Source organism: Antedon bifida, chromosome 1 (assembly GCF_963402885.1).
Source record: "Antedon bifida chromosome 1, ecAntBifi1.1, whole genome shotgun sequence".
Lineage (NCBI taxonomy): Eukaryota > Metazoa > Echinodermata > Crinoidea > Comatulida > Antedonidae > Antedon > Antedon bifida.
In genome coordinates this window covers 11,509,458-11,531,201 of record NC_136226.1, presented here as the reverse complement: position 1 = coordinate 11,531,201, position 21,744 = coordinate 11,509,458, and the positions used below count along the sequence as shown (strand labels likewise).

General features: G+C 31.4%; 1 protein-coding gene across 2 annotated transcripts in view; it reads left to right on the top strand.

Annotated features, from left to right (window-relative positions):
* The window catches only part of LOC144841855 (tight junction protein 1-like), a 38,232-nt gene extending 16,831 nt beyond the window's left edge, over positions 1 to 21,401 (top strand). For both annotated transcript variants that reach the window (XM_078698121.1, XM_078698128.1), the window contains exons 4-26: positions 2,403 to 2,444; positions 2,703 to 2,827; positions 3,443 to 3,545; positions 3,778 to 3,966; positions 4,421 to 4,587; positions 4,783 to 4,928; positions 6,118 to 6,172; positions 6,626 to 6,993; positions 7,528 to 7,747; positions 7,919 to 8,070; positions 8,239 to 8,289; positions 8,552 to 8,647; positions 9,011 to 9,034; positions 10,428 to 10,498; positions 11,029 to 11,242; positions 11,332 to 11,429; positions 11,738 to 11,947; positions 12,147 to 13,242; positions 14,056 to 14,287; positions 15,067 to 15,117; positions 18,979 to 19,187; positions 19,393 to 19,536; positions 19,701 to 21,401. In XM_078698121.1, the coding sequence (XP_078554247.1) occupies positions 2,403 to 2,444; positions 2,703 to 2,827; positions 3,443 to 3,545; positions 3,778 to 3,966; positions 4,421 to 4,587; positions 4,783 to 4,928; positions 6,118 to 6,172; positions 6,626 to 6,993; positions 7,528 to 7,747; positions 7,919 to 8,070; positions 8,239 to 8,289; positions 8,552 to 8,647; positions 9,011 to 9,034; positions 10,428 to 10,498; positions 11,029 to 11,242; positions 11,332 to 11,429; positions 11,738 to 11,947; positions 12,147 to 13,242; positions 14,056 to 14,287; positions 15,067 to 15,117; positions 18,979 to 19,187; positions 19,393 to 19,536; positions 19,701 to 19,807 (4,170 nt within the window). In that variant the 3' untranslated portion in view covers positions 19,808 to 21,401. The remainder of the gene's footprint in view (positions 1 to 2,402; positions 2,445 to 2,702; positions 2,828 to 3,442; positions 3,546 to 3,777; positions 3,967 to 4,420; positions 4,588 to 4,782; positions 4,929 to 6,117; positions 6,173 to 6,625; positions 6,994 to 7,527; positions 7,748 to 7,918; positions 8,071 to 8,238; positions 8,290 to 8,551; positions 8,648 to 9,010; positions 9,035 to 10,427; positions 10,499 to 11,028; positions 11,243 to 11,331; positions 11,430 to 11,737; positions 11,948 to 12,146; positions 13,243 to 14,055; positions 14,288 to 15,066; positions 15,118 to 18,978; positions 19,188 to 19,392; positions 19,537 to 19,700) is intronic.
* The last annotated feature ends 343 nt before the right edge of the window (positions 21,402 to 21,744 follow it).

Below are 21,744 nucleotides of genomic sequence, written 5' to 3'. Positions count from 1 at the left end.
TGAGATTGAAGGTAAAATTCCTATAGTATTTTGTTCTGGATTTTTAAATGAATGCCACATTCAAATAAATGTAAAGGTTACTTTATAACAATGTAACAGGCTTGCTAATATAGTGGTCCAAAAATAGAAAAACAAACTGTATGATGACCTAATACCAAAGATATGCATTCAGGAAGTAAAATTCATTGACATTCCAACATTAATTCTTCTGAATCTCTGGAAGATTCATGCAAAAAATGGAGAAACTGTAGTAAACTTTCAGGCATTCAATAATTGCGGTTACTGTTTTCAATTTATTCTACTGCAGTTACTGCAGAAGTTCATGAGTTTAATTCACTGCAATAAACAATGATTGCATAAAAAAACAAAAAAAAATGTATTTTACTGCAGTAACTGCATAAAGTTTTATAAAGAAGTGGTTGAGGCCTCCAGAATAATTAATATTTAATTACAATAATAGGGTAATTATGAGGATGGATTATATGAAAGTGACAGGTCAATTATAGTTTCCTTATAAAGCTTTTACTAGTAAAGGTTTACTTTAATTTCTAAGCTGTACTATGTTGATTCAATTTTCTGTGTATTTTTACTGTTTTATCCACAGTATATATTTATAATGAAATTACGTTTCAAAGCAAGTTCCTGTTAACTTCTTTTTAATGGACAAATACAGTTGTAAAGATACTATGACTATGATTCTTCAGTAGACCTATGTCATCTTTATTTAACAGTAAATCTTTTACAGCCATATTGTGAATGGTTTTAAGAACAATAAGTGAAAGTATGCTTAACTGGGTTTACACAATTTCAGTAGCCCAAGTCTTCTAATCCCTCTTTCTGAAGGTTCAATTATAGACCTCAAATTGCATTGTTTCTCTTAAGTCTTTTGTGCATAAAGCAGCTATCCCATAATAATAGGGACTATTTTTTTTTCTGAATTCAATGGGGCCTGTTGTGACTGTTTTATAGCACTGTTATGTTCATAATTGGCCTCCGTTGTCCACATCAGTGTATTAGGAATCATACCATAGGGGAATAAGGGATTTGCTTGCCTACAAATTGGCATCGCTCTTGTAATTTTATACCAGGGTGCTGGTTGCAACCAATTGGAATCTTTGCACACTTGTTCGCAGTGTAGTGTGCTGTTAACATGTTTCGTTAAGTGACAAACATAAAAAGGCAGGATAGTATTTTAAAATTACATATATAATTTGGAAATAATGTTATTAGGAATTGTTCATTCAAGAAAAGTAAGTAACGTATATTTAAAATCTAGTTTTGAAACTTGTTAGATTCTAAAGCATCATGGATTTATTATGGATGTGGATAGAATGGTATCAAGTTTTAAAAGGTGTTGTTCATATGCCTTAACAGATATTTAATCTTTCCGCAAATAAAATAAATATACAGTATATAAATGGTACAGTTAATAAAATATTTTTTGTAGTACACAAAACTTTATGAACAGTTTTATGGAGCAATTATTTATAATTGAAAATGTTATGATTTGGTGCGGTTGATTGTGTATGTATTGTACAACATGGCGACTAAACTCAGCTGGATATGACATTGCAAAGCATTCAGTTACATCGGGTCAAATTACAAATCAATGCACATCTTATTAATATACTTCCTCATGGATGCACATTGTTAAGCGAGTTTTGAGATAATTTAAAAAATATGCTAATACCAGGAAAGAGTGATGATTTCACTCTTCCCTTGTATTACTGTATAGATGCCCAAATATAATCCCATGCTTGAGTATAATCCCACCCCTGAAATTAGTCTAAATTTGGGCAAAAAGACTTTGGCCAAATGTTGTACTCGGCTCCTTTAAAACTGGAAACTCTCCCAATACCAAACAGTCCCAAATTCAATTTTACCATTAAAAACCGATTACCAGACTTTCTGGAAAACCAGACATATTTGGCCAGCCCAAAGGTGTCAGGTATTGGGAGAGTTGACTGTAACTTTTACTCTGTAATTTCGTATATACTATTTGCTTAAGTTGGGTTAGCTGTAGATTCATAATTCAATCTCTAATTTCTTCCCTTTCACCATCCATAAACAGATGAGTCCAATACAGACTTTTAAAAGACTGTTTACATTAAACTTAAATACACTAAATACAATCAACTCTTCCACTTCTTTTTTATATTACCTGCTACCAATCGGAATCATGATCTGGTTTTCAGAATGCATGACAACAAAGTAGGAATGTGGGAATCATTAAGAATATGTTTTTGGTTGAACTAGATTAAAGTCCTTGTGAATCTGGTTTTTTGTTTGTCAAAACTGAAATTATTTGCGCACCGTGTATTACCTTGATTAATGTCATGTTGTCTACTGTATTAGTAAATTGAATTATGCTACAAATGTGATTCTTTTTTTTTTATATATAGTCTCAACTCATGTGGGAGACATTGGTTGTGAAAATTAATAGGGTAAGTTTACCTGTAGTTATATATAATACTATGATATTGAACGAATTTTGCATCTCAAGTTGTCATCATTATCATTGTCATCATTTGCATATTATTAAGATTGTTGCTTTATATGACATCAATCACAATTTCATTACTGAAACTAAAGCTTATTACCACCCAGATGCATAGATAATTAGGTTATTCTCACCGTAATTTTCCGTACTGAATATACTAATTCAACATCATGATAACATTATTATATTCATTTCATTGTAGGAGAGTGGTATGGGATTTGGCATTGCCATTAGTGGTGGCAAAGACAATCCACATTACATGACAGAAGAAGATGCTATTGTCATCTCAGATGTGTTGACTAAAGGCCCTGCCGAACACCTGGTCAGGTCAGTACAAAACAATTATATAATTGGTACAATATTGTCAGATGTTTTTTTCTACTCTGAAGTAATTTGTACTTTATACTATGTACATTGAGAACGCTTGTGAAAAAACAATATGGTACAATATGATTCTGTATTATTATTATTGTCAGATAGGTTATTAAACAGTTTCTTCAAATACTTTCTGTTTTCTATATTGACTGTTTCAGTTCAATATACCTCACCCACTCATAAAAACTTGTGTAAATTCCAATCTATTGACTTGTCTAGCCAGAAGTAGATATAGAGGTTTATCAGGGAAGCATGCGAATTACTTTATTGATTTAAGATTGAGTAGTTGGCAGTGTATTTGCCCTTCAAAAAACATAACATACACTTAGAAGAACTGGTTATTGAAAGACATGGAAAAAAACTTTTTTAGCATTTTGCAATTCTAAAATCAGTTAATTATTGGTGATGATATACAGTACCCCTGTACACTGTAGTTATTTCTTGAATTTGAGGTTGCCAAGGTTACTTGAGTGCATATCAGGTAACTATTCTAAAAGTTTGACTTCAAGTAGATTTTTAAGTTTAGCTAATGATATTAAAGGTTATTTCTTGGTTTGTTGATTTTAGAGTGAATGACAGAGTTATAGCTGTCAATAACAAAAGTATGGAAGGTGTAGAACATGAAGAGGCAATCATGGCCCTCAGAGACAGTGGAAATACAGTCACACTGGTAAGTCATTAATTACATAAAGTGATGTAATTTGCACATGATTACAAACTAAGAAAGTAAATACTACATGGATATTTAAGTTCTGGAAAATCTACAATATGCCATCGATAGTGAAAGACAAATGATTGGCAAAGCTTATTATTATTGCCAACATCAATCTCAACAATAATTGTTTCACTTTTTAAGCTTATTACTCTTATTTATATAAATAATTTAAAATGAATTATTACAGCACATCAAACGGCCGATGATAGAAGGTCAAGATGGTCCAGGAGGTGCATCCAACGTGCAAAGTGTTGAGCTACATAAAGACCGTGGTGGGTTTGGCATGAAGTTGGCCATCAAACTGTTTATAGAAGATATGAACCCTGAAGGTAGTGCAGCAAATGCAGGTCTCGTAACTGGCGATAACATTGTTGCGGTAAGTTTCAATTGGATTGGTGCACTATCATTTTTCGACGACTAGCCCTGTCCTAAATCATAAACTTTAATCATGGTCTATTTCGTGCTTGGCACAATTGGATCTATCTTCGAAGAGAGGAGTACAATTACGAAAAGAAGACATTTGTATATAGCCCTTTTGTCAGATAATGGTACCTATCATCATTTCTTTAAAACCTGTTTGTGGTGGCGATAATTCTTGTTTATTATTTATATTTTTTTAAATAAAGTAAAATAAAGTAAAAAAAAAAAAAGTGTAAAACGTCTTTCAATTTTCATCTGAATGAACACTCAATGAATATTACTAAATCTAATTGCTTTCTTTCATCATATCATGTGTTTAGTTGTATTTTTCCTAAAGCATATTGAACAACTTTAATAATAAAAGTGTAAGTAAATATTATTAAGTGTAGTAATTTTCATTGCAATTGCAGATTAATGGTATGCCTATTGAAGCCATGAGTTTGCCCGATGCCAAAAAATTGATACAGAATTCACGTGGATCATTATTATTGGACATCAAAAAAGAGCCAAAGAAGAAGAAACCAGATGAACCTGAACGGCCAAGAACACCCCCAAAGCCAGATCCAGAAGTTGTTGAGTATGTATATAGGGAAAATAGAAAGTAACTTTTATTTTTCAAATAGGTTACCTGGCACTTAAATGAGTACTCTATTTTAGAGTATAACACACACTACTGAGTCGTACAGTTTCACACTATTTTGAAAGCACTATTTATAAAGAACTAGTATAAAGTTGACTAACCAAGTGCTTTGTATTATGAAATTAATTTCAGTCCTGATACTCCACTACCTCCTGGGTATAATCCAGATGAACCAGATGAACCAGATGACCCGTATGTAGGTACTTTACCTCTCCCTCCAGACGATAGCCCTTCCAAGCCTGAAGTAAATGGACTACCCCCTGATGGACCAAACCCAGGTAATGATTTGTAAAAGTTAAAATATGATTGAAAACACATGCTAATTTGGTATTGTAGATTGTCTTTATTCAAGCTTATTGAAGTTTCTGAATATTCATCTTTTAAATATATATGAGTGGAAGAATGTGTATTTTGAGAGAGAGAGCTAAAACTATTTAAAAACAAAATGTCAACATCAGCTGAACTGCTATTTAATGATGCAAGAAAGTGCTTTTTGTTCACTGCTTAAATGTGGAAGTTTTTGAAGCAGGACTGTTGTGTAGCATCCACGTTCCACCGCTTATTGAATAATGTTTATGTAGTTTTAAAATTAGTGAATATGATTTGTCAATTAATTTGTCTTCCACAGAAGTCTAAGCTTATAAAAAGGTAATATTATTACGTCCGCCCATGTTGATATAAAACGTATGATAAAACATGCTTGTTGAATGCCATCAGTTTGACACTGATTGAAAGAACAATAAAAAGAAATTATCTTGTTATAACAACTATTTACACCCCTTAGCATGACTAAATAACTATAGGGCAAAATGAATGTTATTATTGTTGTGTGAAAATTCAAATCGTATATTTATTCCTCATTCAATACAATTTTATTGTTGTGAATTTTTATTTTATTGGATGTCGACTGCTTGTTGCCTGATTTGCTTGCGTTTCTAGTTTCTTTATCCTCTTTTTAACTGTTTGCCTCATTTATTGATACTTTATGTTTTTTCCTATTTTTGAACTCTGAATTATTCCTTAATAGTGCGACTGTTTACTTTGTTTAAAAAGAACAGTTTTAAACAAAAGTTAGGTTTTTGTCACAATGTAAACATATAGTTAATTTTAAAACTAGAAAATATAGAAATAACTTTAGTGTTGATGCTAAGGGAAATTTTCAACTGGGTAGAACTTAGTCTTCACTCCAGCAATCTTCATCTAGGCGCAGCTACATCTATCTGCTATAGGTATCATTGTACTATACTAGGTTACTAGTGTTTGAAGTAGGTATACACATGTGTGATGAGTGCTCAACATGAACAATAATTGTATGTTTTTAATATTAAAATGGAAAATAATTTAAGTTTCTTTGACATATCAGTGCTCAGACTTTGAATTTAAGTAGTTACTTATTGATATAAAGTCGCCTACTTAAAAGTACATAATATTGACAGTAATAACAAATCGGTGAATGTCATCTTTCAGAACTTCCTATCTTTACTCCTGAATCTCCGCTTCACGTTAAACCACAGCCAGAAAGGTTTGTACTCAAAACTTATTTACTGGTGTATTTCAGTATTTTTGTCACACCTTATATAAACACATTGAGGTATCATAGATGTGCTAGAGAGTTATCTGTACAGAAAAGTGATGCCAACAGAGTTAAGTCTCTTCGAAATGGCCACTGTAAATCAGTTAATGTCAATGAATGAATGTCAATGAAATGAATAATGTAAAAATATGTTATGTTGGTATGCAGGCTTATTGGTGCATGACAGTGTAGAGGACATGGCTTCAAACTGGTTTACAATGTTTGGTTGGCCAATTGCTGAAACCATATTCCATTTCCAACTCTACTCCGCCATGTTAAAAATAGAGCAGTCAATTTTTCAACTCATGACATACTCTCACCTTCCAACTCATAAACATTCATTAGTTTTATATTAATGATCAAATAGATCAATACTAATGAGTGCTTGTTTCTTTAATTCAGTATTATAATGTCAACACCACCACCACCAGGTGTCAATGATTATTATCAGGAAGAAACACCAACATCCCGACCTAGACCTACTCCAAGCTATGATCCACCGGCAGTTACCCCAGGATCAGAGGAAAGACATGTCTCTTTTATCAAAGGAAAGAGTATCGGCCTTCAACTCGTAGGAGGCAACTCGACAGGCATCTTTGTGGCAGCAATGCAGCCTGGCAGTGCTGCAGAAAAGGCCGGAGTACATGAAGGTGATCAGATTTTGCAGGTAAACGACACAAGCCTGCTTGGAATGACCAAGGAAGATGCTGTGCTGTTGCTCCTTAGTCTCACAAATGAGATTAGACTTGTGTGCCGTTATGATAAGAAAAGTAAGAATTGTCTATTGTTTTTTCATCCCTTTCTAATGTTGCTGATTTAAAGGGACAGATGAATTATTTATTGTTTATATTGAAATAAATTAATTTCATGTTCATAAATCATTTCTAATATAACAGAGAAAAATGAATAACAACCAAATTGTATTGGCACTGTATATTTTTTTCCTTTCATTTCTTTGCTACAGTAAACTTTTATTTCTAAAACACTATTAAGGCCCATTTATACTAAGATGATAATGATCGACGATAAAGATAAATGAACATTTTTTCCAACATGAAACAAAAGAAATCCAAACAGTTTTCAATCTAGAACTATAGGATATTAACCATTTATGCTGCCTTTGATGAAAATTATATTTTCAATCAAATGATGTCATGATTATAAAGATGTCATGTCATGATTTATAAATAATAAAAAAGCGATCGTTATATCTAAGGACCCAAATTTCCTTGCCATTTGTTGTGAATCTCAGTTTTTCTTTTTCATATTTTGATCATAAGCCTTATTGGTTAATTTTGTTACAGTGTGTGATGACGTCATGAAATCTGGTAAAGGTGATGATTTCTATGTACGCACACATTTCAACTACGAAAGTCAGGGTGCAGAACAGATCACTTTTTTCAAAAATAACATCTTCCGTGTGATTGATACGATGTATGAGGGTATGGTAGGATGGTGGTACGCCTTAAAGATTGGAGTTGATGAACGTGAGGAGGCCCGCGGTATCATTCCTAACAACAGTCGGTAAGTGAACTTTTTTTTTTACAGTGAAAATCTAGGAAATTCTCTAACACACAAAATGTAACTAAAAATGTATTTTTATTAGCAACTTACTTATTAGCAATGAAGCTTGTTAAATAACAATTGCCTCAAATATTAACCATTGCATCTGAAATGATTAAATATTATTTTCAGAGCTGAGCAGCTGGCCTCATCCCAGCCACCAGACTACTACATGAAACCACAGCCTACCGGTGGAGGACGTAGCAGTTTCTTCAGGCGACGTCAGAAATCATTCAGAAGTACAAAGAATCTCATCAAAGATGAATGGGACAAAGTTGTGTTTGGTAAGGACCAACAACTGAGAGTTCATATTTAGAGTCAGAAAAGTACATTTATTCCTCTTAAATGTTTGGTTCAACATTACATCTACATCTTATTAACTAATCCTCATTCTCTTTTATTTTTCAATACCCTTTTTGTCACTTAATGATTCAATGCTATTTATTTCCTAGGAGGAACACCACCTAAATTCCCACCGTATGAAAGAGTTGTTCTTAAAGATCGTAAGTATTTGTATTCATTACTTGTACAAACATAAAGCCAGATTGCACATAATGCAGACATACCTGTATTCCTATTTTGGTTATAAACCTAATCTTGTACCAGTTTTTTCAAATAACATAAAACTTTTTTCATTCCATAATAAATGTTTTGTGTTGGGAAAAAAATATCTTTAAATACAAAATAAACTAAACCAATTGAATAGCTGCTTAACAATAAATTTGTATCTAATGATTTTCAATATACTACATTCATTCTTTGTAGCCGAATTTGTTCGTCCTGTCGTATTGTTCGGACCTCTTGCTGACATTGCTCGTGAGAAACTGCTTGCTGAATTTGATGAGAAGTTTGAATCTCCATGTAAGTGTTAAATCATGTTTTATATCCTATAAATGCCCATTATATTATCTACATGTAGTATTCTATAGAGGACTACATTCATATGTTTCCCTTTATTATTCTGGGAAGCCCTTCATGGTATTCCACTCTTCATTTTTTTTCTGTAACAAAAACTGTTAAATTTACTACTATTAATGTTACAGAGATATAACATACTGTAATTTGAATTGAATTCATTCCACATCTGGAATGAATGAAATGTTTTTGTTTTTAATATTAAATATTGTATACAAGACTTCATTTTCTATATATCATTATATGCCAAGCAATTTATGTTTTTAGTCAAATTGATTATATTTCTTTTTTATTTGCCTTCTTGGAAAGTTATTCACCCTCCAGCTAAGAAAGGTACCTTAATAATATTTTAATGATAGTTTGTTTTGAAAACCAGCTTCATGTTATAGCTTGCTAGCCCCATCTGCATTGGTTTTACTCCCTATATAATTTACATCAAACCACTGTGTATATGGTAACCACAGTTAATTAGACTAAAAATATTACTTGAAAAACATTATATTAACTTTTTTTATATATTGATTTGTATATATATACTATATATTACTCTTTGTGGTTAAGGCCTACATTTTCACACAATGTATTTTTGTTTTGTATATATCCCTGCACAAATAGTGCATGTAATATTACTAATTGTGTATTTATTCATTTGTGTGTAAAGACAAGAACATCTTTGAAAGCTGGAAATTCTTGTAAAACTCTGTCAATTCTGCTTGATATGCAGACATAAGACCACATGTTATGTTAAAATCTGATTTGGTTTAATTGTATGTAGGCCTGCATATCAAGCAGAACGTCCCAAGTTTGATTTATGGCTTAAACAAACTTTGTTCACACACAGATTTTTTCTGTAAGCGCCCAATTTATTAGGTGTGGTTCAGAGTTTCTCTCTCTTTTCGTTATACTAAATGATTTGTCAATATATTTTTTATGTAGCAAAAACAATTAAAATTGACCAATTCATTGTTTTAAACTTTTAAAACAAAATTGACATAAGTTTGATGTGAATGTCACTCTAACGTTGTGATCATGTTAACCGATGCATGTGTGTTTCACATCATCTGAATGTTACTATATTTATGATTATTTTAATTTTGTTTATTTATTAATTGCAGAATTTATTTGGGTTTAAGTTTATATTATTATATCAACATACTCCTATATTTCATTTGTAGTTTATTTTTATGATCATGTTGAGTATTTTTACATTATCCACCAGATTATTACATTTAGTGTGTTTGGGAATGTTTTTCTTTAGTATTTGCTTATCACATTCATAATATTGATAGGCGATATTATTGTTGGGAATTCACTGATAAGTACAAAAAGGTATAAATATAATTAGGTGTTCACAGAGCCTGTTATGTAATGTGAGCTTTTATGTGTTCATAGAGAATTTTCTGGAATGTGTGTTTTTTACTGTTAGCGTTTACAGGGCGTGTCCCAAACAGTTATGTGTGCGATAGTTTGAAAATGCTGTTAAATGCTTAAAACGTTTTACATTTACAGTGAAAATATACCTAAACTAGCTTGAAAATTATTTTGGTTTCCATTTTAGCAAATTAGTTTTAACCAGATTTATTTTATTATGCTTTAAAATTTGGTGAATTAATGATAGGCCCAAGAGAAAGGATTCTGAAACTGGCATGTTTGGGCTTCTTATGCTGTCTATACAAAGTTGTATATTGTATAGAAATGAATTATATTTCTTTTAAATATTCTGTAGACAATCAAGGAGAGGAAAGTGAAGCTCAGGGAACTATTAAAGTGCATGCTATCAGAGAAATTATGGGCAAGGTAAATAGTTTATTTATCTTTAAAACATAATAAGATACAATCAATTTGGTCTACTGTTTTTGGTTAAACAATGGTACTTGACAATAGTGCCACAATTCACAATAGTGTAAGCTAAAATGTATACAGGAATTAAAAACCACAAGTGCCACAAATTACTATGAATAAGCTTTATGGTGATACTGTGTATCATACAAGGTATGCCACAGGCAATATAGTGTGTTTAATCCTTGCCTTCTTAAACTCAATTGAACTCTCTTAGGTAATTGTTAATGAACTAAATTAAAGCCTGCCTGTGTGTGGTTTTAGTATTAATTTCATTACAAAAGGTTACTACCACAGTATAGTAAACAATATGTTCAAATTCAAAATAATTGAAAGAAATTAGTTAATGAGAAAATTGTCCACTGGGTTCTGTTGGTGTTACGTGGGGAATTTTAGAATACTTTATAAGATTGCCGCCTTTTACCAAAGCCGATATATAGTGAACATGCTGATCAAAAATCTTAATAACTTTGTCTTTCATTATCCAGGGCAAGCACTGCATTCTTGACATCACTCCAAATGCTGTAGAACGGCTCAATTTCGCCCAGTTCTATCCGATTGTAGTTTTCCTAAGACCAGATAACCGCACTACAGTCAAACAGTTACGTAGCAAACATCTCGAACCAGAACAGAACCGTGGGTCACGTAAATTGACACAAACTGCAAAGAACCTCAATAAGGTGTTTGTGCATATTTTCAGTGGTAAGTTCTGTAAATTTTACTTTAGAATCATAGCTAAAATAGTGGATTCTTAAAGTCCAGTACTAAACCCAATTTGTTTTAACTTTTAGCAACTGTTCGTCTTGGTCCTGATGTGCCATGGTTTTCACTTACACGGGATGCAATCCAGAAGGAACAGAATAAACCAATCTGGGTTTCTGATGTCAGTGTACGTACAATTGTGTTTTAATTACTTTATATTTTGATGCCGTAATTATTTTATTTTTTAACATTTCTTTTATATTTTTATAATATTAAAGGTCTTAATTAATTATATTCATATTGATTGTTTAAAAAATATGTTTTTATAGGTAGCATATTTTAAAAAAGAAGCAATAAAGAAACCAATAACAATATTTTATACATACATTTAAAGTACATACATACATAGTTTTCTTCATTGTGTTTGTAATTTACAAACTTGTGATGGTTAATGGGCAAAATTTAACTTTGTATATTGTTTATTGTATTTTTTAGACGCCTAAAGAGGATCAAGAACCAGAACTACCAGTTGTTGGAGAGCTCACATTACCCAGCGATTACGAGAGCGATGCTGAATCTGCATTTAGCGGGGCAGAGTCCACGTACGTCGATTCTGACTATGAGGCAGAAAAACCATCACCCAAGTTTGTGCGAGACAGTTACAGACCGTCGAATGATTACACTCTGCCTAACTCGTTTACAGACGTAAGTTACCTTTTATGTACAGTAATTCTAATCCATTAATTGCCACCATCTTGTGGATCTTGTTAGATGCCATGGTATTGATTTCTCATATTATAAATCAGATGGTGGTGTTTTATCCTAGATAAACAATATTTCTCGATAACATTTAAATTGAGAGTTTAAACATACTGTTTCTATATCAACAATATTTCTTTTTCAGGATTATCCTTCTCCAAGAGAACAAAGATCCAGACCCAAACCCAAGTCATATAATCCAGACACTGATGAAGAGTATGGTGGTGATATGAGTGATGGCAGTACAGGATATGTACCCCAAAACAAACCGTCACCAAACAGAAGACGACCAGAATCCAGAAGGAGAAAAGAGGAACGCGACAGGGAAGAAAGAGAACGTGAGGAAGAACAAGAGCGATGGGAGAGAGAGGAAATCGAACGTCGAGAGCGAGAACGCCAAGAAAGAGACCTTCAAAATAAAAAGAAACGTGAACAGTTGGAGAAAGAACGAGAGCGGGAAAGAGAACTCATCAGAGAAATTGAGAGACAACAGGAGGAAAGACGAAAAGAAGCAGAAATAAAAATGACAAAGTCAGCACCATCGTTTGATGAACCAGTCATCATGGAGCCTTCACCAATTACACAAAATTATATGCATCAGTCATACTCATCTCCGTCATCAAATGCAAGAACTTTTGAAGTAAATGTTGACCTTCCTGAACCTCCTGTAGAATCTCCGGTTACCACAAGCTACAGCCTTCCACCAAAACCTGCACCGAAACCAAGGTATGACCCAACACAGTTCACCAGCAGTACCTTAATGGACTACTCAAAGCCAGAGGTAAAGCCACGACCAAATAAGGTTACTAATGATTCAAGAGATATCCCAGAGTTGGTCAAGGTAGAGGCTGTTGTGCACCCATCAAAATCTCAAGCGGTTCACACCAATTTCAGTCAACCCCAACATGCTATGGAGACAACCTTTGGTGTTGAAGATGACTACATCCAACCAACAAATGCGACCGAGGAAAGATCATCATACTGGCAACCTGCCAAAGAAACGGACCTTGATTCGTATGTGACTGCAACGCCAGCAGAGACAACATTTGATGCTGATGAACCTAGATACAATGGAGTGAATGGTTCATCATATAACAGCGATAATAATAACAAGTATGGCAGCAGCAAACCTGACCCAGCAAGTCCATACTATGACCCGAAAATGGAACCGGTGAACCCTGGTATCACATTCAACCGTGAAAATGATCATCGTATTAATTCTTATCATAGACTTCAAGAAGGTTAGTCCATTTTTTCTTGTTTATTCCAATTTATTGTATACAAATTTAGGAAAGATTTTCCTACAACATTGTCAGATATCATCAGAACAGGCCTTCATGTTTTTTCTTTAGCTGTTTGGGTTGAATTCATGAACTATTAGCCTAAGATTTTTAGATCATTCCAATTCCCCTTAATACTTCACTGTTCTGAAATTTCTTTTTAAAATTGTTAATTTGATTTTGTGGGTTTCTTTATTTTTTGCTACAGATGGTAAGTAATCATGAAATACTTTCTTTTTTTTCTGTCTTTGCTGTTAATATTCTATATTCTTGATTTTAAACTATGTTAAATGAAACAGTTTTACCATTTTTTTTAATGCTAAATAAGGTTGCATTTTTGCAATACTACATAATATTTAGTTGTTTTATAATTATGTAGTGTTTATTTAAAATTATATATATATTTGTTTGCAATATTTTGTTTATTCCTAAAGCGCATGTGCAGTAATTCATTTTTGTAATTTATTTATTAATGCTAAATAAGTTTATTTAAAATTATTTGTTGTTTTTAAATGTTAGAAAAATTGATTTTATTGCACTATTATTTTTCATACTGACCATATGATTAAATTATTTAGATATTTAAATTTGAAAATTATTTACATGTTTTTGCTTTTTACAAAATGCTGCATGAAAGTTAATTTTATTGAACTCAAAATAATTACTTTATAGTATTGAATTAGGCTTTGATATTGAAAGTTTAACATCTAAAAAGTTTTAAACACATAATAAACATAATAATGATCACAACATCACAATGTTTATTTCTTGTAGGACCATTTAGCCGTGGCCGTGCTCCTAAAAACGAAGGATTTGAAGGATTCAATCGTGTTTTGAACACAAAAGCACCGTACGAGAAACAGTCGTACAAGGAGTACCGTGAACAAACACGTGGAAGAGATCAGTCTCCCGGTAGCAGTTATTTAAAGAGCAGCTTGTACACGCCGGCTGCATGGGGTACTCGCTCAAATGACTTAAGAACGGAACATACGTTCAAATCTGTAAAGTAAGAATTTGCAAAACAACATTTTCGCTAAATATTTTAAAACATTTTCTATATTACTTTTATGTTAAATTACTTACAACAACATGTATATTACTACTAACAACATCTTGATATTAACTTTAAAAATTATTACCTGTACCTATATACACACACTGGAAATAATTACTGTAACATTTTTAATGAAAAAATAAATGATATTAATTTAGGAAATGATTTGACCAGGTACAGTACTTCATTTTTTCCTTGTAAATATTTCTCATTTTCCTCTTGGTTAAACTGTATTGAAGCTGTAACATTGTTGGTTCGTTGTGAAACATAAAAATAGCAAGAACACAATGGTAAATTCTTTGCCTCTTATGTTGCTACTGTACTTACAAAGCACAGTACATTATTTAAAAAAAAATACTTTCTCTATTCTCTAAGCATTTTAAATATCTATATTCTCATTATATGAACAATTGCCCATATATGGGTATACAGTAGAAATTTTAGATCATGCAACCTCTATTAAGGGACCAATTTTTGTATAGTCTTGTATTAAAAGCATACAAAAATTGTATCTTAGATATATTTAAAAATTGACCAAATTTATTGACCATTGAAATTGATATTCTACTTTTATTAACCAAATTTATTACCTAACTATGTTTTAAACATTATGCTACTGCGAATTACTCTCTGCGAAATTTTTTTTGTGATGGATTGCTTTAATAATGGTCATTGTATAACAAAATGACTAATAAATACTCAATATATATTCTCTTTCTTCTTACAACTAGAGCTCCTCAAGGAAAAGGTTCCCAGGACAACTTGGATAAGGCTGAAAATGGGTAATTGGCACATCATATTTCCCCTGCTTTATCCTTGTGTGTGTGTGTAATGTTTTTTTTATCTTGGGTGGGATTCCTATCATTTTTTTTTTTAGTTCCCATTTCCATTTTTGTTAAATTTATCCCAGTTTTATTTCACCATTTCTGTTTTTCTTTTCATTCATATTTCACTATGAATCTATACCTTGCTATATTCTTTTTACAGCACATATATTTATTTGGTCCTGAACATTATGCAGTTAATAATATCCCATATCCATTCATGTGGTGAATAGTTCCATCAAAGTGGTTTCTCATATCATGTGACATTGGTGATAGATTCCATTGGTTGAATAGCAAAATTCATTCAGTTAATCATTTTTGAGCATCATAAAATATTCTTTCTACACTGCACTTTCTAATGATAAAACTATCTATGCACAATAATATAGTAGTCTCATTATCTCCTAGTGGACATAGATTCATAATATTACCATTTGTAGAGCAATCAAATTTGACAAAATTACATAGTAAATGATACAATTAGTGTATATACTAAACTTATTTTAATGAAATATTCTTTTACTGATAACAATGAGATTATCTAGCTTAACTTTACTATATTATTATTAATAAATATATTTTTCTATTTGGAAATACTTAGATCAAAGTTCCTAATTATATAAGTAATATTTGGCGCATAGTAAATTTATAGTCACAAAATTAATCACTTTTTTTATTCGATATAAAATATGCACACATAACACTTGTTTCATCTTGTTCTTCTGTATAGTCCGTTTTATTTATGAGTTGATATTTAGGATGTTTTGAAAAGGAGTGACTGTACAGTAACAATAATAAAACTCGGACCTCTTGTATTTGATTAGGTGCTTTAAGTTGACCAGTAGAGAAAACAATTCTTTAAATTAAAAAAAGAAATTATTTCTTATTTTGTAAAGTGCCAATTCCTAAATGAAATATCGTGATTTTATATTTTTAAAAAAACTGGTAAATGAAAGTCAGAATATTTTCTTAGAGTAATGTATATTTTTGATGAAAATTAAATGCATGGGTAAACTGTTTTACTCATTTGAAATTGATTATGTGATGAAATTGAAAAATAGATATTTTTCCATTGTAGTGTTCAGATTTGAATTAATTTTATTGCAAAACCCTAGGAATAGTTAATTACTTTTATATTAATTATTTCAGCATTCAGCAAATTGACACAAACTAAAGCATTATGATAAAGTAAATGTTTTGGTTTATTATTAAGACCATGGAGACCAACATATTTCTTCATGTTAAGATGATTGTTTATACTATTGTATATATTAATTATTTTCTTAGTCAATAATTAAGTGATTTTGATAAAAAAAAATTAAATTAGCTTATTCTCTATTTCCCTTCAGATTTAGTATTGACTCGGGGTATAATCCTATCCACCATGAAATACATCACATTTTGTATGCAAAATGTTTCATTGGCATTGTAGACATATTTGATATTGTTACATTTTGATCATTTAAAAGTCCACAGACTCATTTTTAATTGGGGGAAATACCCGAGTCAGTGCAGTAGTTGTAAAGTGTACCTCTTATCTTTCCAAAATTGATACAAATTATATTATGCTGCATAGAAAACTCAAATACACAACATTGTGTTTTTTCGTAATGACAACCAAAACTATTATCTCTTATTATCTTTCTATATTGCTTACATATCAGGCTTTTCACGTAAGTAATGTTTCATCTTTCATAATTGTGCCTATCTCTGCTACTAATGTTAAATATAAATGTTATCTGTATTCGCTGTGCATAAAGCTATTGGCATAATATGAAAAGCAAAATTTTTCATTTTGAGTACACTTTACATATTTACAATTAGAAATATCATTCCAAATGAATGCTTTTTATAGGTATGATATTTCTAAAATGCACACTCTGGAGAGAATAGGAAAGATTTGATTTTATTATTGATTTTAATCTTGTATACAAATATGCAGTTTCACTAATTAAGAAATCGTAAATTTAGATGCATTACGAAAAAATGAAGCATTTTTATTGATTTATAAACTGTACGTAGGGTACAAAATTCTTAAATGAATGATTGTACAGTAGCTGTAGTAGTAAAAGGGTTGTGATTTTTGGAATTGTCAATAAAATTTATAATAGAATTTGAGGCTTGTCTTTTTTTTCTTTGCCTCTCCAGAGTTTGCATACATACATTTTAACAAACTATCATTATATTCTCACATAAAATTTCCTTTTTGAAAACCCGAAAGTTAATTATTAATGGATGTTTCAAAATCAACTGATTTCATAATTAACGGGTGTTTCACCTTCCTGACAAGGTTGTTGGTTACCAAAGAAGAAGTGCTATTGTTCTTGTCACACCATCAACCAGATGACATTTTTCAGCCTATTGTCTATCTTTACACTAGAATCTCTTCAATTACACAATATTGCTTCATACATCAAGCAGCTTAGTGTCACAACCATGGAATAGTTTGCTAGCATGCTCTGATGTTTGTTACACCCTACTGATTATATAGACTCTATGTCCCTGTCCCTGTCCATGTTTGTAGCACAAAAAGACTATATATAAAATCATCAGTGAGTGATACAATTATAAGCGCTACTTTAAAAAAATGTATGCATTGTATATATTGTGTTCTTTGCTTGGGCTGTGATGTAGGAATAAGTCAAATGTGTCTTGTCTAGAAATGTAAATTTGTAAAGATGAGAACATTAGCATCAACAATAACTCCTATTCAAACACATGACTTATACAAATACTAGCCTACTCAAATTGCAAACTTATTCAAATGTTATTTTATTGTAAAAGTCAAAAACTACTGTTACTACATATTAAATTGTTGCACTTTAGTATCTCTTCTTTTCAATTTAATTTACTCTTTTATATTATTTAATTGATATTATTGCACAATATCTCTTTCCTTTTCTTATTCCCCACCCTACACCAGATTTTGTAATTCAATTTATTTCATACATTACATATTTTTTTATCTCCCTTGGCATATTTTATTTAAACTTTTATTTGTTCATGGTAATATAATTAATCTTGGAACAACCTTATTTTACTCTATAATCATTGAAATGAATTGTTATACTGTATTAAATGTACGAAAGGTTGTTATGTGTGTAAAGATGGTAAACTAAGACAAATAATGTTTCCTAATTAATATAACATCATAATACTAGCAAACCATATAATTTAACATTAACATTCTGTTGTCAGACTTTTGCATGATGTGTAAATAATGAATTACATATATTAACCAAAATTTATATATAGATTATAATACAGTATAAAACATTCCTACATATAAAAAAGTGTAAAGTTATTTGATACAGTACTGCATTATATGAAATAAATAGGTTAGTTGGCCACATAATTCACTAATCTGTGAATTAATGTAACAGTGTAACATTAAAGCTTGGTTCCCACTAGGATGCAAATCAAAAACGTAAGTGATTTGACAAATGACGCACAATATGTAGTTCAAATAATCAACCACTTGTCATTGATCAAACTGCTGACGTCTTTGCGTTACGTCCTAGTCGGAACCAAGCATAAGTGGTAGATTATCAATGATAATTTCCCTGCCGAAGAAGCTAATTTACTGCTGCAAACAATGTTATTATATATAAGAAACCTGTGGAATCAAAACCAAAATAATGCAGTTACAGTACTTTATAAGGCCAGAATTGAACTAAACATCATGAGATTGGTTGGGAAGCAAAGTTAACCACCAACCTAGTGATAACTACAATAATGAAGTATTTTAGTGACTTGCATAAACCATAGATATCTTTCTGTATAATTTATTCCAATCCAAGAATCTTCCTCATTGTATAGAGACACACATGCAGACCAGATGGACGGACAGACGGTATTAGCTACCGCTAGAGGATTTTTTGATCACAGGGGAGGTACATTGACATCGGAAGAGACCGGTGTTAGTATTGTGATTCCAGAAGGGGCTCTACCTTATGGTGTAAAACAGGAGATTTATTTTAAAGTTTGCCGAGATCAGAGTATGCTACCCCCACTGGATAGCTACAAAGGTGAGCGATTGTTTTACTGTACTTGGGCTATTCTTTTGTAGGTTCTATTACCATTGAGTTAAGCTCTGTATACACTATCAAAAATATGGACACAATCAGTACCACATTTGGGCATATCACTACCATATTAGTTTTGATATGGACAAGGACATGGACAATATCAGTCTAAATCATAAATATCCCGTTTTTATTTTATTTTATTCAGGTGAAACACTTTTGAGTCCATTGGTCATGTGCGGACCTCATAACTTAAAGTTTAACGTACCAGTGGAACTGAGATTACCTCATCAGACATCAATGACACCGGATGGTTGGTCATTTAACCTAAAGTCAAGTGATACTCCAGCAGGTATGAACTTTTATTATCTCAACTAACTTGATTTGGTAGATTCATAGACCTTTTCTTAAGTTCTTACACATCCACCAACTCAAATGCTTTGTTTTATGTAGTATTACCATTCTGACAGCCTTTGTCATCATTTAAATTGATTATTCAATTTACATTTTTTTAAGGTCAACCAGCTAAATGGAAAAACTTGAAGATTGATGAGGATGAGCAAAGAGCACAGAAAACAGTTGTTGGTACCAAAACTGTTTCTGTGATGGTGGACCATTTCTGAACAATTAAAACAAGTCTTTAAAACATTGGTTACATAATATTATATATGCTGGCCAGGCAGCAGCTAAAATCCAAAAGGATCCAATAGCCTAAAAAAAATAGATAATTCAAGTGTATCTGGTAAACAATGAGTTGAACTAAAATAAATTGGTTATATTGTTGTGTTATTCTCAAGATTATCAGTGTAGGCCCAGAATGCTTAAAACCACATTTATCACTATTATCTTCATCTGATACATACATCTTCTGTTTTATCTAAATTACTGGTTTGTTTGATGCACACCAGTCACATAGGAAGAGTTGTAAATATGGAAAAAAACTTGTGTAGAGTACATCCAACCCGAATTTATTAACTTTTTTCTCTTGTGAACAAAACAAAACATTCGAGACAATTCCAATGTAAATATTCTCCATTTCAATTACATGTTAAGATTTTGATGTTGTTTACATCTCAAATATATCTCATTTAAGACTATCACCTTTTACGACAGTGCTGCACATTTTGTACAAACTTTTTTTAATGAAATTTAAAATGTGGATAAAATGGTAATGTAATTTCGACTTTTAGTGATAATATTACAGTTTAGGATAATTGGATTTTCGGTTTGTACTGTTTTACCTCTTTAAAAAAAAGATTGACTGTAGGCCCTATGTATGCTTAAAACACATATTTTCTGTATCGTATTAAAGAGATTATTTTACGAAATGTACTTATACAAAAATATTTTTCTATGATATGCCTTGAGCTTAAGAACCCATGTTATACTCGTGTGATACTAATATTTATTTCAGTATATTTTCATGTATAGTCTTTATTATACGTTTATTGTACGACAATATCACTGTAACGACACAGTAGTTCTGAAATGGTGTTTTTAAATAACATTGCTGTGTATTATTTCACTATAGCATTGAATTGTATTTTATGATTTATTGTACTATTTAAGCCTATTATCTAAGTTTAGTAATGAACTATACTTAATTTAAAATTGATTTAATACTGTACCGGTATTATGTATTGTAATACTATTGTAGATGTACCAACTATACTGAACTTTGCGGTTCAACATTTAAGGAGGAATCAATTACTATAGGTTGTAGATGCTAATTCTTTACTGTAATATATTTTTTATTATATAGGCTATATTACCGTAATCATTTCCTAGAATTGTCTTGTATATATTACCTTTAAAAAAATAGTCAGTATGTTGTTTTCATTTACGTATCGTTGGACTTTGAAGGCACTTGTTTGAAAGTCAATTAAAACAAACCAATTATATTATTTCAACAAACTGTTCTAGAATAAATAGTTTAAACGACATATCGTTGGTGAAACGTGATTTCACAATTTTTACAAACTTGTGTCAGCAATTATTGCGAGGTCATAAATAAACTAACGTGTGTCTTTGATGATGCATTTAATTATCTATATGGTCATTTTAGAGATACTTTGCGGTGTTATGATTGTTTTACAGTTAATTCAACTTTTGGTCAATTATTATTATTAGCAGGCATATCCAGGTTTACCGTAACTTGATTTATTTTTGGAATACTTCTACTTTCTTTAATGTTTTTGATAAATAAAGGTAAATTTATATGGTAAATATCGTAATTTGTCATATTTTTGTCGTCACAGATTCGTCATCTATTGAAAGAAAAGCGTTTGACGGACTCGTTAATTCACAGATATTGAACATATTCAATTGAGGTTTAGGATCGATATAACCATTTTTTTCAATCATGTTAATTGCAGCCTAATAGGCTACTTTCTTTCATTTACGTACCTAAAAATAAGTTGTAAACATTGGAAACTCCACAATAAAACATCGTTTGGAATACGAAATATATGCCTGGGGCCTTTATTTGTTCCTCAGATAAACGCCCCGCCACGTGATATGCATATACACAATAGTATATGCATTACAGAACTTCATGAAA